The following is a 15,517-nucleotide window of genomic DNA, read 5'->3' as shown; positions in this document are numbered from 1 at the left end:
AGCAAAACTGTGGACATAATAAGTGTGCACAGAACAGTGATGAAATCTAAACAAAAGTGGTCAGCTAGAGACCCATGATTATCATGGCTTGGGGTGGAGGAAGAAATCTCATAACTGATTCTTTAAAGCAGCTGACCTCTTGTGACTTAACTTTGAAGTGGCAGTGATTTATGAAAAAAAATGCTTTCACAATTAATAAATATTAGCAAAATACAAAACCTTCCCAATTTGATTTGACCCATCATTATTAACATCTGGGTTGCTCTGTAATGTATTGTACAATCATATTATACGTAATGATACAATTATGTAAATATACTATTGTAGCACTAGCACCAGCTGTCCAAAGGCTGTTCTAAGGTGTTCAACCATACCATTATCTATATTGTATGTTTTGTGTAGATGCTGCAGTTACATGATACATGATCAGTAACACTTTCTATGAACCCCATGTCTATAATTCATTATAACGCATTATGAACATACTTAAAATTCACCATAATGCCTCTATAATGCTGTATAATCATAGTTTTATGCACTCATGGTTATTTATAATGCCTTATAAAAAATAATCATAACTCATAATGATGCCAATGTATATAATGAATTATGAACACACTTTTAATATGTTGAGGTGCAAATAGCGATAAACATTTATAAATATTTAGATTCAGATTCACTCTTTATTGTTCTCTTAGAGGAAATTTTTCTATTATATATTCAGAATACTTCAGAACAGCAGTCGTCATTCTGTAGTTTAAAAGTAATGTTTGTTATGTCTCCAAATCCGAAAAATTCAAGGTTTTATTCTGAAAACTCTTTCTAATGTGAAATGATGCAGGATTTCCTGGTGATGAATTTGACCCCAGCTCACAACTCTGAATCTGCAGTAAGGCAACTTCATACAGGATTATTTTTGTGCTTTAGAGTTTTACCTTTGTGACAACCAGATAACACTGTTTTAATCTTCTAATTAACTGCTTAATCGACATTTGCTTTCATCATTCATTCTGCTGCTCGCTTGTATCTCTCTATCTCTCTTGTTGAGCTGCGGAGGAGTTATGCCTCTAAATCATAGCTGAATAATACAGAAGACAATCTTCCATCTGCATGCTTATATCTGTATTATTATCTCCACATTGAGACAATAAGTGTTGTTTCAAATGTTTGTCATCACAAAGTTTGTACTGTTTGTATGTTCCTGTTCAAAACAATATGTTTTACAGCATATTATGTGCTGTTCTTGCATTGACTCAGTGTTTTTCTTTGTCAATTTACTTAGGGCAAAAACAAAGACTACTTATAGTGACTTATAACTATATACACATTATAACACATTGTAAGCATGCTTTTAATTCATTATAGACATTGGCATCATAATGGGTTATGATTATTTTTATAAAGCATTATAGATAACCATGACTGATTATAACTATGATTATACAGCACTATAGGGGCATAATAATGCATTATAAGTATGTTTTTATTATATGAAGACGTGGGCTTCATAGAAAGTATTACAGATACATCTAATACACAAGTTTCAGAATGGCTGAAATTTGTCAAGAATGCAATATGAAAATCTGCTCTGTACTTCAAGGTGGAAACCAACACAGTGTGGTGTGTGTTTGTTGTTGTGTGTTTGGGAGAGCTGAAAAGGGAGGGGGGCAGGGAGACTGAGAGAGGCTGTTTTCATCTCCAGCTAAATGGATACTGCACCATTACTAAGCCTTCCATGCTGCAGAAACCCCCCTGCAGGACCCCCACTGATGTCAGCTGAGAGAGAGGCTGCCGTTGTATGAGAGGCGTTCCAGAGCAGAGAGGTGGAGGAGAGGACCGCCGCCACATCCTGCTGCTGTACACTCAATGGAAGGAGGAAGCAGCAAGTTGACAGCTGAAGCTTACCTCAGCGAATAGTGTCGCAGATATCACCGAACAGGCCACCTCCTCCTCTCTCTCCTCCTCTGAGCTCCTGCCCCAGGAATAAACCAGCAGTTCAGTCGTCTTGCGTCCTCTTCATTTCCACTTCTTTCTCTTCACTGCCCACTTCCACCCCCTTCCCCCGCCCCCCTGCTTGTTGTTGGGCATCCAAATCAGGATGCGGACCCAGCAGGGCTCGGAGGGGGGCGTGCCCCTGCCTGGGGGCAGTTGTGGCAGCAGTGGCAGCTCAGGGCTGTCGCCAGGGTCAGACTCGGACGGAGGGAGCCCGACAGTTGGAGGGGTGGACAACATGGTGGACGGAGGTCTGGGGCTGGGTGGATGTATGGGTGGAGGCGGAGGAGGAGGTAGCTTGGGTGGAACTCTGAGGGGGGTCCTTTCTCGCTATTGGAGCTTGGAAAGTCTGCACTCTACCACAGGTAAGTGCTTTCCACACACGAAGCAGGTCTGTGCACATCAATCTCAAAATAATTTAACTGCAGCACCTATGTCATTTGGAACGTCTCCTTTTTCATACACATGGATGCACACACTGCACTGCGTGTGAACACACCAGAAGACCAACACACTGTCGTGAGGTTAGTGTGTTATTCAGGGTTGGACTGGATGTACAGTTTGTGTGTGTGCTATGAGAGAGAATGTGCGTGTGAGCGTCATGCCAGCCATTTGGCTGACACCCGCTGACAGGGTAGGCTCTGTATCGATGTGTCTGGGTGGGCCGTATCCTTTTGCTTTTTAGGATTGCAGAAAGATCCAGAAAATACAAACAGGTTGCCTTTCACATGTTCCTCTTTTCACTGATTGAAAACTGTGTTTATATCTGCTGCACACATGGCTTGTATACCAAGTATCTTGGACTCACAGTGGCCCTCAGGTAGCAAAAAGAATCTGCCTGACCACCCTCAACTCTCAAGACTTGGGCAGGATGTTGTTTAAAGGTTTTCAAACTCAGTGCTGATATTGATGTAGATATTTTCAGACATTTAACTTGATTCAAAAATGACAGCACATAGCTAAAAAGAGAGGGAGGAGGCATGACATGCAACAAAGTTTTGCAGGTTTTACAGAGTCAAACCAGAAATAGGCTATCATTAAGTCGTTATATCAGGATTTAATGCCACAGTAGCTGGTGAGCAAAAACTTTGAAGTCAGGGTAAGGTGAAAATCAATTCTTTATAAATACATGAGAAAAAATACTTGTTGAAAACACATAAAAAGACTGTGACCTGTGAATTGTTATGCACTGGAGCCATGCTAAACATAACCCCTGCCTTGGACGTCAGAGTGCATAGCATCGGTGTGGTCTCGTTCAACCAGTGTGTGAGCGCCAAGTTTGCTGCATTTCACAAGATGTGTGAGCTATTTCATTCTATAAATACATTAACATCTCTGATAAATTCCACAGTCATATAAATACAAGCAAAATAACCATCACTAATGTGCCTTTCACCCAAATTGGTTACCCAGGCCGATGGAAGTTACTGCTCACTGCAGTGGCCGATGTTAACGCTAACATTAGCTGTTAACTGCTGAGCGAGTGTCTGTAGTAGGTGGCAGCATGTTCTTTGACTTAGATATATGTGTGCTTTGTATTACTGCAACACATTCTGACTCTCAACGTGTCTTCTTGCTTGTTCAGTGGACTTTTCATGTTTACATATGATGTATATCATGAATGCATTTGTTGTTGACTGTAACATAGTGTGCTTTTAAAATACTCTTCTGATTCCACAGGAAATGTAGAATTTCTGCTCATTACATGCATAGTCTTTTTCAAAATAAACATACAACTTCAGTAAAACAACTTGTATTTACCTTTAATTCCTTGTACAACACAAGCAGGTGGTTGGTTTAGGCAACAAAAGCACCTGGTTAGGTTTTAAAAAAAAGGCCTGTCATGCATACATACAGGAAGCAAATAGCGGGCTCCTGTGTGAAGGTCCGGTGTTTGCTGGACCTATCCACCACCACTCCCGTGTGCCCTATATGGATTTGCAGCTTATGTTAAGCTGTTGCCTGGCGCTCCAAACCAGGTTGGGCTGGTGTGAGGAACAGGCTGTCTATAGATAGTGTCCTTGGCTCTTCAGTCAGATCCACTAGGTAACACTCTGGTTCAAGTCAAAAGAGCCATATTAGGTAAAACACTAGTGAGGCTGATCGTTGCCTCAAGTTCCAGGTCAAGTTTATTCTTATCAGGTGTGCAACAATTACAGAGAATCAATGCTCCCTCCAAAGCAAAATCAGAATTTCAGACAAAAAAAGTGCATGTTAAAACACAGGGCTAAAATAAAAACAAAGACAGTCCCATAGAACCTGTCTGAATATTGTCTGATAAAAATTCTCCAACTCAGCCAGTTTTTTTTATGATGCACTACAAGTCCAGGCTGACTCAAACCTGGTTCATAATAATTTAGAAAATATTTAAGCAATGATGGATGACCCCAAAACCAATAGATTTGAGGTTGCATGATGTTTAAAAAGTCAGGGCAAATTTTCCTAATTAAAAGTAGGATATCACACATTGTACATACAATAATTATGAAAGCTCTGTGTCAATGACTTAATAAAAACAGAATTTTTCCCACAGTTTTCTCACAGTTGTTTTTGAAGTTGTATGGAGTAGCTCACCTTCTAGAAGATAAAATGTTTTACAACAGTAACACACAGGAGTGGGACTGTTTTTCTGGAGCCAGTGTTTTGTAATGACCTTTTGGGGTGGCTGTGGCTCAGAGGTGGAGGGGGTCACTGGTTTGATCCCCGGCTCCTTCAGTCAAGATGTTGAAGTATCCTCGGGCAAGATACTGAACCCTGAATTGCTGCATTGGAGTGTGTGTGCGTGTGAGTGGTTACTGAGTAGCAGGTGGCACCTTGTACAGTAGCCTTGGCCACCACTGTGTGAATGTGTCTGTGAATGGGTGAATGTGACATGTGGTGTGAAAGTGCTTTGAGTGGTCAAAAAGACTAGAAAAGTGCTATACAAGTACAGTCCATGTACCATTTACTATTTTACTTAATATAAGATAATCTTCACTTAATCCAGCAAGAATATTTTCAGGATAAAGACTGGATTTTGTTTTGATGATTGTTGTTACATCCCTCCAGAAAGTCTCAGTAGAAGGACAAAGACCAGAAATTACAGCCGTAATCAACCATGCTTTCTTAAAACCTCTGCTTGGGATTGATGGAAAAGCGAATCAGGTTTTTCCAGCAGATGTGTCACCAGGTCCGGAAGTTAGTGGAGGTCAACTGTGTTTCCCAGGCGTTCAGCCACATGTCCTCAGTTATTTCAATGTAGCTCTTTTTCCCATTGTTGTTTGAAATAATCTGCATTGACCTTATTCATTGATGTGATGCCGTGGTATAACTTACTTGTTACACCTTTTTGAGTAATAAACATCAATAAATATATGAATGACAGTTGGTGGAGTCCTGCCCACCCAAGTCATATGATGACTTGCAAAAAGGTTGGACAGCCAAGATTTATACATTGGATCAGGAGGTGAGGGTAGCAGAGGAGAACTCCTGCTATTGTTTCATGTTGCCAGTAGAATAAATATAGTTTATACATTCTTTGGTGCCCATCCTAATTCACCTTGACATACTTACGCATTTTCATCAAAAGCTTCCAGTATAGTACCTTTGGAACCGAAAGTAACTGGAGGGGTGGGGGTGGGGGCGGGGGGATGTCTGTCACATGGACTTTTCACTTGCCCTGCTACCTCCAACAGAGGACAATAAAAACCTCCAACCTAAATCTGATTAAAATTCTCTTTTAATCTCCATCAGAGGAAATCTCAACTGCAAAATCCCCATCACTCCTTCTCATATCTGTCAAGGACAAAAACTACACAAAAACAGTAACCAAAAAGTCTTTTAAACCTTGTATAATCTGTTTCCACCTCTTCCTGTCTTCTGTCTCTACTTTTATTGCAGTGACTACCTGCATGTTCTCTCTCACCATATCTATAAAGCTTCTCTTTGGCCTTTGTCTTTCTTCCTGACAGCTCTTACATCAGCATCTTTCTCCCAATATATGCAGCATTCTTCCACTGAACATGTCCAAACTGTCTCAATCTTTTCTCTCTCTAATATACTCATCATGTTCATCCTCATCCAACTAAAAATTAGCATCTTCAGCTCTGCCACCTGTGGTTTGGTCAGTGTCACTGCCTCTACACCATACATTATAGCTGGTCCCACTACCATCCCGTAAACCTTCCCTCTCACTGTAGCTGATACCCCTCTGTTGCAGATCACTCCCGACACTCTTTTCCATCTATTCCTCCCGCCTGCACTCTGTTAAGCTGAACAACTGCCTAAATTACCATATATTGTTTGCCAGTGCCTTTCTAATATGACCCATACAAGCTTAAAAAAAAGATCTAATGCCACACGCTGCAAGTTCTCATCCCAAGTCGTCATATGTTGCTGCTTTGTAGTGGATGAAATATTATACTTTAGGTATGCGTCTGCGTTGGCTCTTTGTGTTGCATGATGCAACTGTGATGTCAACAGATGCACATTGTGCAGTTGATGCTGCACGTGGTTACGTTTAAGCAACCAACGCCGGGATGTAAACAAATCTGCATGCTGGCATGGAAGATTAGGTTTAGGGGAAGGAGGCATGTTGTAAGGTATAGAAAAAAAAACATCATGTTCAGATGGGAAACAAACATATATACTACGCCATTACCGGCAGCGTTTAAACCTGATACTGTTCTGGCACATCTGTTTCAGGCACATGGGACATGTTTCATTTGGCTACATTCGCAAGGTGCCCATTCACTTCTCAGGCCAACACAGCAGGTGCCATCAGGCTAACCACCAAAATAATTGCATTGTCTAAGTCTAATTCTTTGTCACTTTACTTAAGGCAAACAACGACCTCTTATAGTCACTTATAACTACTTGCACATTATAACATATTATAAGTATGCTCATAATTCATTATAGATATTGCAATCAAAATGAGTATGTAATGAGTAAGTATGTTTACAATGCGTTATTATGAATTATAGACATGCGCTTCATAGAAAGTGTTTGCACTCGACTCATTTTTAACACTGTTACAGCAATTTACAGACAGAAAGTAAACAACAGGGGAGTGAGATAAGTTCAAAACCAGTTGAAAAAGAATTGTTATGCACACATCGCATAGGTGCAAAGCTTTTGAAAAACTTGAATGAAGAAAGAAGGTAACCCCTGCACACTTACTCCATGCCACACAAAATTGTTCAAGACAACGTTTCGATCCCACTTGGATCTTTGTCAGGTCGAATGTTTGAAAGTATCATCAGAATCAGAATCAGAATCAGAATACTTTATTCATCCCAAGGGAAATTCTGTTCGTAACAGTGCCCCGCTCAACAACAACAAACAGGTAAGAAAAACAAGACAATGCACATAGTGCACATAATGACAGAATAAAACTATATACATAGTGCAAAGAGCAGTGCGCAAGAAATAAATAAGACTGTACGATAAGTGTCAGGTTATTATGAAATAACCTGACACTGTGCAGTGAATGTGGAAGGATGACAGTGAATTTACAGAGATGAGTTGTACAGTTTTATTGCCACTGGGAGAAAGGACCTTCTGTGACGCTCAGTTTTTGAGGTGGGTGGTCTGAGTCTGTTGGTCCGTGTGCTCCTGTGCTGGACCAGGAGCTGATGGAGGGGGTGGGTGTTGTTGTCCAGGATGCTCCGTAGTTTGAGAAGCATCCTTCTCTCCATCACTGTCTCCAAGGAGTCCAGTTTCACCCCCACCACATCACCAGCTTTGCGGATGAGTCTGTTGAGTCTGTTTGCATCTGCAGCCCTCAGTCTGCTGCCCCAGCACACCACAGCAAACAGAATCGCACTAGACACCACAGACTCATAGAACATCCTCAGCATCGTCCTGCAGATGTTGAAGGACCTGAGCCTCCTCAGGAAGTAGAGGCGGCTCTGTCCTTTCTTATAAAGGGCTTCGGTGTTCCGAGCCCAGTCCAGTTTATTGTCTATGTGGACTCCTAGATATTTATAGTCCTCCACAGTGTCCACGTTGACCCCCTGGATGGAAACAGGGGTCACAGGAGGCCTGGTCCTCCTCAGGTCCACCACCAGTTCCTTAGACTTTGCCACATTGAGCTGCAGGTGGTTCAGCTCACACCATGAGACAAAGTCCTCCACCACAGCCCTGTACTCAGTCTCCTCACCCCTGCTGATACATCCAACTATGGCAGAGTCATCAGAAAACTTCTGAAGGTGGCAGAACTCTGACCGATAACAGAAGTCCGTGGTGTAAAGGGTGAAGAGAAAGGGAGAGAGAACAGTTCCCTGAGGTGCCCCAGTGTTACTGACCACTCTGTCTGACACACAGCTCTGCAGGCGCACATACTGTGGTCTGCCAGTCAGGTAGTCAATAATCCAGGACACAAGAGGGGCTTCAACCTGCATCTCCGTCAGCTTCTCACCCAGCAGAGCCAGCCTGATGGTGTCAAAGGCGCTGGAGAAATCAAAAAACATGATCCTCACAGAGCTGGCTGGCTGGTCCAGGTGAGTGTAGACTTGGTTCAGCAGGTAGATGATGGCATCATCTACTCCCAGGTGGGGCTGGTAGGCGAACTGGAGGGGGTCCAGGGATGCAGTGACCATGGGCCGAAGCTGATCCAGAATCAGGCGCTCCAGGGTCTTCATAACGTGTGACGTCAGAGCCACTGGTCTGTAGTCCTTATTGCTCCTGGGATGGGGAGTCTTCGGGACCGGAACCAGGCATGATGTCTTCCACATCACAGGGACCCTCTGGAGGCTGAGACTCAGGGTGTAGAGTCGATGTAGAACTCCACACAGCTGGGGGGCGCAGGCTTTGAGCACCCCAGGCCTGACACCGTCAGGGCCTGCTGCCTTGCCTGAGTGGAGGGCTCTCAGCTGATTCCTGACCTGGTCAACAGTCAGGGACAATGGAGGACCTGGTGGGGAGGGGAGAGATGGGGTCTATGGGCTCTGATGTGACAGGGGGGGCAGGTGGCTGAGCGAAGGTGTGAGGTGGAGGTGTGAGACCCTCACAGGACGATGAGTGAGGATAAGGAGGAGGGGGGGTGTCAGGAGATCAAAGGGCGCTGTTCGGGGACAGACACCAGCAGGGACTGATGGGGGTTGAACCGGTGCCACTGAGTCAAATCTATTGAAAAACAGATTCAACTCGTTGGCCCTGTCCATGCTGCCCTCAACCTTCCTGCTGCCCTTAGGTCTGTAGCCGGTGATGGTGTTCATGCCACTCCAGACTTCCCGTATATTATTTGTCTGGAGTTTGGACTCCAGCTTCCTCCTGTAGTTCTCCTTGGCCTCTCTGATTTTTAACTTCAGGTGCCCCTGAATGATCCTCAGCTCCTCCCTGTTGCCATCTCTGAATGCCCTCTTCTTGTCATTCAGGATGGCTTTGATGTCCTTTGTTACCCAGGGTTTGTTGTTTGGGTAACATCTCACAGTCCTTGTTGGACATTGGAGTCCACACAGAAATTAATGTAATCGGTGATACACTCTGTGAGTTCGTCGATGTCCTCTCCATGTGGCTCACAGAGTGCATCCCAGTCAGTGACTTCAAAACAGCCCTGCAGTGTCTGGTAGGCCTCCTCAGACCACTTCTGAACAGTCCTAACAGTCACAGGCTGCCTCCTCACCAGGGGCACATAGCAGGGGTTCAGGTGGACCAGGTTGTGGTCAGATCTTCCCAAGGGGGGGAGAGGTGAAGAGCTGTAAGCCTCCTTAATGTTAGCATACAGCATGTCCAAAGTCTTCCCCTCCCTGGTTGGACAGTCCACATACTGACTGAATCCTGTCAGGGTTTTGTCCATATTGACATGGTTAAAATCCCCAGAAATGGTGATGAGAGCACTGGGGTGATACGTCTGAAGCTCCGCGACTGCTCCGTGGATGACGTCACACGCTGCTGTCGGGTTGGCGGAGGGGGGGATGTAAACCGTAACAATGATGGCGTGTGAGATCTCCTGGGGCATGTAATATGGACGCAGTCCAACGGCTAACAGTTCAAGGTCCGGGCCACATATCCGTTTTTTAACAGTGATGTTACCGGGATGACACCACTTGTTGTTAATGAGAACAGCAAGCCCACCTCCTTTCCGCTTGCCGCACGCAGTGAAATCCCGGTCAGCCCGTAGAGTCTCGAACCCAGCCAGGGAGACGTTGTTGTCAGGAACATCCTGGTGAAGCCATGTCTCCATAAAGCACATGACACTGCACTCACGATACTCCTGAAACCACACTGAAACCACACTTATATTTATACATAGTTCACACCAACAGGCCGACAAGTTCTATGGCTGCAGGTGTGGTTGAGTCATTCCAGGTAGTTAAACAATTGCCAATAAACAATTAAATAGATTACATAGGAAATACATTGAATGCATAGACAAAAAAGTGATGTCAAGGCCATATTATAGAAACATTTGTATTAGATCCATCAACAACAAACGTCTAAAAAGCAGAACACATGTAGTTCCAATACAGGAAAATAATGTTTTAGTTCAAGTTCCAATGAAGGAAAAAAAGGGGGGAGGGACACATCCATAAAAGAGTAAAAATCTCAATGTGGAGAGACACACACTTACTATATTAACAAAAACACCTTGTTATATTAATAAGTTTGCACGTCCAAAACTGTATATATACAATGGTACACAAAACACAATGAAACACAGAAAAAGGAATTAATCTCGTATTCTTGGTTTAAACCTCTGGGTGTCAACATTTAGAGGGTGAAGATGTGGAAACTCTCTCTGAAATAGGAGAGTATTTAAATCTCCTCCTCTTCTTGGAGACCTAACGTGCCAATATATCTGAGGGAGGCCACAGAGTGATTAGCCTAAGCTAAGACCACATGGACATTTTATCAAGTAAATTACATTTTTTGTTGAGCAGTATATGGTGCCTTTTATTTTTAGTTTTTTTTACTGTTATCGAGTGGGTGTATGTAGTACACTAATATGTAAATTGCACTATGTGCATGAACCACACCGTTAGTTACCTGGCATAGGATCAAGGAAAGTGATGTTTTTGATTGGGGTAAGATCAGATTTTATGAGCATTTGTCTTAGGTTGGGGGGACGCTTGTACACTATTTGGGTTGATCCTTAAATTCATTTTGTAGAAGCAGATCACTATTCAAAAGATCCCCAGTCTTTTTGAAATCTAACTCGCTAAAAACTCTTTGACACATTGTCAGAATTCAGTCTTCTAAATGCATTTTCAAAGTATTCTAGTGTATGGTATGCATTAATCACTTATGATGTGCCATACATTCTTATAAATGCATGAAAATGATTACACTTTACTTAATACCTACAATGATAACTTATGATACAGCATGGACCATTATATCACACTATTGTCATGGTTCCTGCTTCCTCCCCCTCCTCCTCACCGCCAGTATTTTTCCACTCACCTTCTCCTGACCTGCTCTCCAGACAAGCCACGCCCACTGCTGCAGCCTCCTCTCTCACAGCTGCAGCTCATCGCCAATCAGGCCGGTATTTAAGACACTCCCACACATTCATTCACTGCCAGATTGTTCCTCTGCATTATGCACGACTCTCCAGCTGCTTTCCCTGCCAGATTTACCGTTGCCGACTCCAGCCTGTTCCCGACCAGCTCTCCGTGCCTGACTCCCCGTGTACCTACCTGCCTTCTGTCCCCGACCACGTGCTTGCTTCGCTCCGAAATCTGACGGCTTCACTGGCAAAGACCTCCCCGCTCAATTAATGACGCGATCCTCCTGCCTGCTCTCGGACGGCATTGTTGTTCTCTCGGACTGTTTTCCTGGCTTCGATCCACTGCCTGTCCTCGACCACGATTCAGCGCCAATCCCTCGACGCACGCTCACACACGTGTTGTCGGGCTCGTCGAGCCACGGGTTTCCAGCTCTCCAGCCACGGTAGATTCAAGCTTCGTGTCTTCTCCTCGTGGGATTCCCAGAGACTGTGTTTGGGCTCACGGCCCGAAGAACGAACTGAATAACTGTGAGTTGCTTTTCGTGAGTGTTGGTATTACTAAAAGTCATTACCAACCATCCATGAGCTTTGTAGTACTGCATCTGGGTTCTACACACCCGCTTCAGTACAATCTGGCCAGAAATGGACCCAGCAGACGCCAGCACTCTCCAGAATCGCTCGCAGCGCTTCGAGGAATGTTGCAGCAGCACGAGGCTCAGCTCTCCTCCAACGCGGCTGAGGCTCGTCAGTCTGCCTCTGCCTTGGAAGAGCTCTCACCCTGTTGGCTAATCAGGTCCACCAGATGGCAACCACGCTGGACACAACACGCCGCCCCAGCAGCAAGTTCGCTCAACGGCTCCAGTTCCACTCCATCGCCCAGCTCCGCCTCCAGAACCCCGGGTGAAGCGCGCCAGGAACGTATGCCGGAGATCCAGAGGGGTGCAACCTGCGTTCCTGACTTAACTGTTCCATCTTGTTTGCTCTGCAGCCACACACATTCGCCACAGAGGGAGCCAGAGTGGCGTTGCTATTAACCACCTCACGGGCCGAGCACGCCTGTGGGGAAACGGCCGAAGTGGAGAGGGGCACTCCAGCCTGTTCGTCATTCCACGCTTTCGCTGAGGAGCTACTGAAAGGTTTTCGACTGTTTCCCTGGGTCCCGACGCCACTGGAGGTCTCCTGAACCAGCGACAGGGCGATCGGACCCGTGGCTGACTTGCTATTGACTTCCGGACCCGAGCCGGCAGAGTGACTGGAATTGGCGGCCCAATGACGCATTCCTCAACGGGTTAGCTCTCTTACATAAAGGATGAGCTGATCTCGTTTGATCTTCCCCACTCCCTGATGGCCTCATCGAACTGACAACCAGGCTGGACAGGCGATTCAGGCAAGGAGGAGGGAGCAGCGACTAGAGGGAGAGCGCTCAGCTGGTTCCTGTTCATCGTCATGGTCCTTCTGCAACCGCCAGCAGTTCCCAGACTCAGCTCCTGGTGAGTACGGAGCCCATGCAGGTGGGTCGCGCAGGTTATCTCCAGAGGAGCGAGAGGCGACGTCTGGCTAATCTCTGCCTTTACTGTGGTCAGGCCGGCCATTTCATCTCCGGCTGTCGGTAAAGGGCAGGGTCAGCGGTAGAAGGGGGCATCCTGCTGAGCCGTTCACAGAACTCTGCTCCTAGTCTTCGTCCCCTATTCCACGTCCAGTTCCTGCTGAAAGAGGGTTCTCACACCCGCTCCACGTTCATTGACTCTGGGGCCGATGTAAACCTGATCGATGAGGACCTCGCGTTGCAGTTGGATATTGAGCTGGTTCTTCTTCCATGCCCGTTACCAGCCAGCGCACTGGATGGTCACCTCCTGGGTACCGTCACTCATCAGACCACCCCCATTTCCATGCTCCTGTCGGGGAAACATCACGAGACCATCCAGTTCCACGTCCTGAAGTCTCCCAGCTTACCCCTGATCCTCGGATACCCCTGGCTCCGTCGTCACAATCCGCACATAGACTGGTCCACTGGGTCAATCCTGGCGTGGGGGTCAGCATGCCAACAGATCTGCCTCCAACAGCCAGATGCAGCTAGACCCGTCTCCAGGACCGGGTCCGTTCCAGATCTCTCCGGGGTGCCGCTCAATACAACGACTTCAGGGAGGTGTTCAATAAGTCAAGGACCACTTCTCTGCCTCCTCACCGGCCCTATGACTGTGCCATTGATCTCCTTCCCGGGTCAGCACCTCCTAAGGGTCCTCCTCTACTCCCTCTCTGCACCTGGAGAGGGAGGCCATGGAGACCTACATAAATGACTCTTTGGCTACGGAATAATCCGCCTCCTCATCTCCTGCGGGCCGGATTTTTTCTTCGTGGGAAAGAAAGATGGTTCCTTACGACCTTGCATTGACTATAGGGGGCTGAATGACATTACCGTGAAGAACCGTTACCCTCTCCCCTCATAAGCCTCTGCGTTTGAGCTGTTACAAGGGGCCACCGTCTTCACTAAGCTGGACCTTCGTAACGCCTACCACCTGGTCCGCATCAGAGAGGGGGATGAGTGGAAAACGGCCTTCAACACCCCTACTGGACATTATGAGTATCTAGTGATGCCGTTCGGTCTCACTAATGCCCCGGCCGTTTTCCGGGCCCTCGTCAACGACGTCCTCGGAGACTACCTGAATGAGTTTGTGTTCATGTATTTGGACGACATCCTGATTTTCTCTCGGTCCAGACAGGAACACATTCATCACGTCCAGTCGGTCCTGCAGCTTCTCCTCAAAAACTCTCTGTTAAGAAAGGCGGAGAAGTGTCACTTCCACGCGTCCTCTGTTTCTTTCCTGGGGTACATCGTGGGTCACAACCGCATGGAAATGGACCCTGACAAGGTCTCGGCGGTGACCTCCTGGCCCGTTCGGACACACGCAAACAGCTGCAACGTTTCCTGGGGTTTGCCAACTTTACAGGACGGTTTATTGTGGATACAGCACGGTGGCAGCCCCCTCACGGCTCTCACCTCATCCAAGGTTCATTCCGCTGGTCTCCTGCCGCCGCCGACGCCTTCCGACACCTCAAGGAACGCTTCTGCTCTGCCCCCATACCCTCATTCCTGACCCAGACAGGCAGTTCGTGGTGGAGGTCGGCCTTCTCGGATGTGGAGGTAGGAGCTGTCCTTTCTCAGCGTTCGGCTGTGGATGAGAAGTTGCACCCATGTGCCTTCTTCTCTCGGCGGCTGTCACCAGCGGAGAGGAACTACGACATTGGCAATCGGGAGTTACTGGCGGTAAAGTTGGCATTGGAGGAGTTGCGCCATTGGCTGGAGGGCACCAAGATTCCCTTCCTGGTCTGGACGGATCACAAAAACCTCGAGTACATCCGCTCCGCCAAAAGACTGAACTCTCGCCAGGCCCGTTGGGCTCTGTTCTTCACCCGCTTCTCCTTCACCTCTCCCTATCGACCCGGTTCCTGCAATGTCAAGCCCGGACGCTCTGTCCCGCCCAGTTCCTGGAGGAGGAGGAGGCCACATCCCATCCTGACAACATTCTCCCTGCTCCCCGCCTCCTGGCTGCTCTCACCTGGGACATTGAAGAACGATCCTGTCAGCATTGGAGGAGCAGCCAGGTCCCAGCTCCCTGCCCACAGAACCGCCTGTCTGCCCCGGATGAGTACAGGTCGGAGGTTCTCCAGTGGGTCCACGCCTCGCCTCACCTGTCACCTGGGATCACTCAGACCAGGGAGGTCCTACAGCGACGGGTTTTGGTGGCCCACCCTGGGCGAGGACACTAAAGACTTTGTTAATGCCTGTCTGGTATGTAACCAAAGTAAAACGCCACGCCAAGCTCCTGCCGGCCTCCTGCACCCACTCCCAGTGCCTCCTCGCCCCTGGTCCCACATCTCACTGGACTTTGTTACTGATCTACCACTGTCGGGTGGCAACACAGCAGTCCTGACAGTGGTAGACCGGTTCAGTAAGATGGCACATTTGACTGCCTCTACCCAAGCTTCCCTCCGCCAAAGAGACTGCGGGGTTACTCTTGGAGCATGTGGTCCGCTTCATGGCATCCCTTCTGATGTGGTCTCCGATCAGGCCCTCAGTTCACTTCTGCGTTC

At 46.8% G+C, this 15,517-nt stretch overlaps 1 protein-coding gene across 2 annotated transcripts in view; it reads left to right on the top strand.

Annotated features, from left to right (window-relative positions):
* The first annotated feature begins 1,814 nt into the window (after window positions 1-1,814).
* The window catches only part of LOC121960495 (rho guanine nucleotide exchange factor 4-like), a 160,407-nt gene continuing 146,704 nt past the window's right edge, over window positions 1,815-15,517 (top strand). For both annotated transcript variants that reach the window (XM_088071809.1, XM_042510217.2), the window contains exon 1: window positions 1,815-2,357. In XM_088071809.1, the coding sequence (XP_087927935.1) occupies window positions 2,099-2,357 (259 nt within the window). In that variant the 5' untranslated portion in view covers window positions 1,815-2,098. The remainder of the gene's footprint in view (window positions 2,358-15,517) is intronic.

Source organism: Plectropomus leopardus, chromosome 21 (assembly GCF_026936395.1).
Source record: "Plectropomus leopardus strain MGB_pleo_1.0 chromosome 21, ASM2693639v1, whole genome shotgun sequence".
NCBI lineage: Eukaryota > Metazoa > Chordata > Actinopteri > Perciformes > Serranidae > Plectropomus > Plectropomus leopardus.
This window is presented reverse-complemented; position numbering and strand designations above follow the sequence as displayed.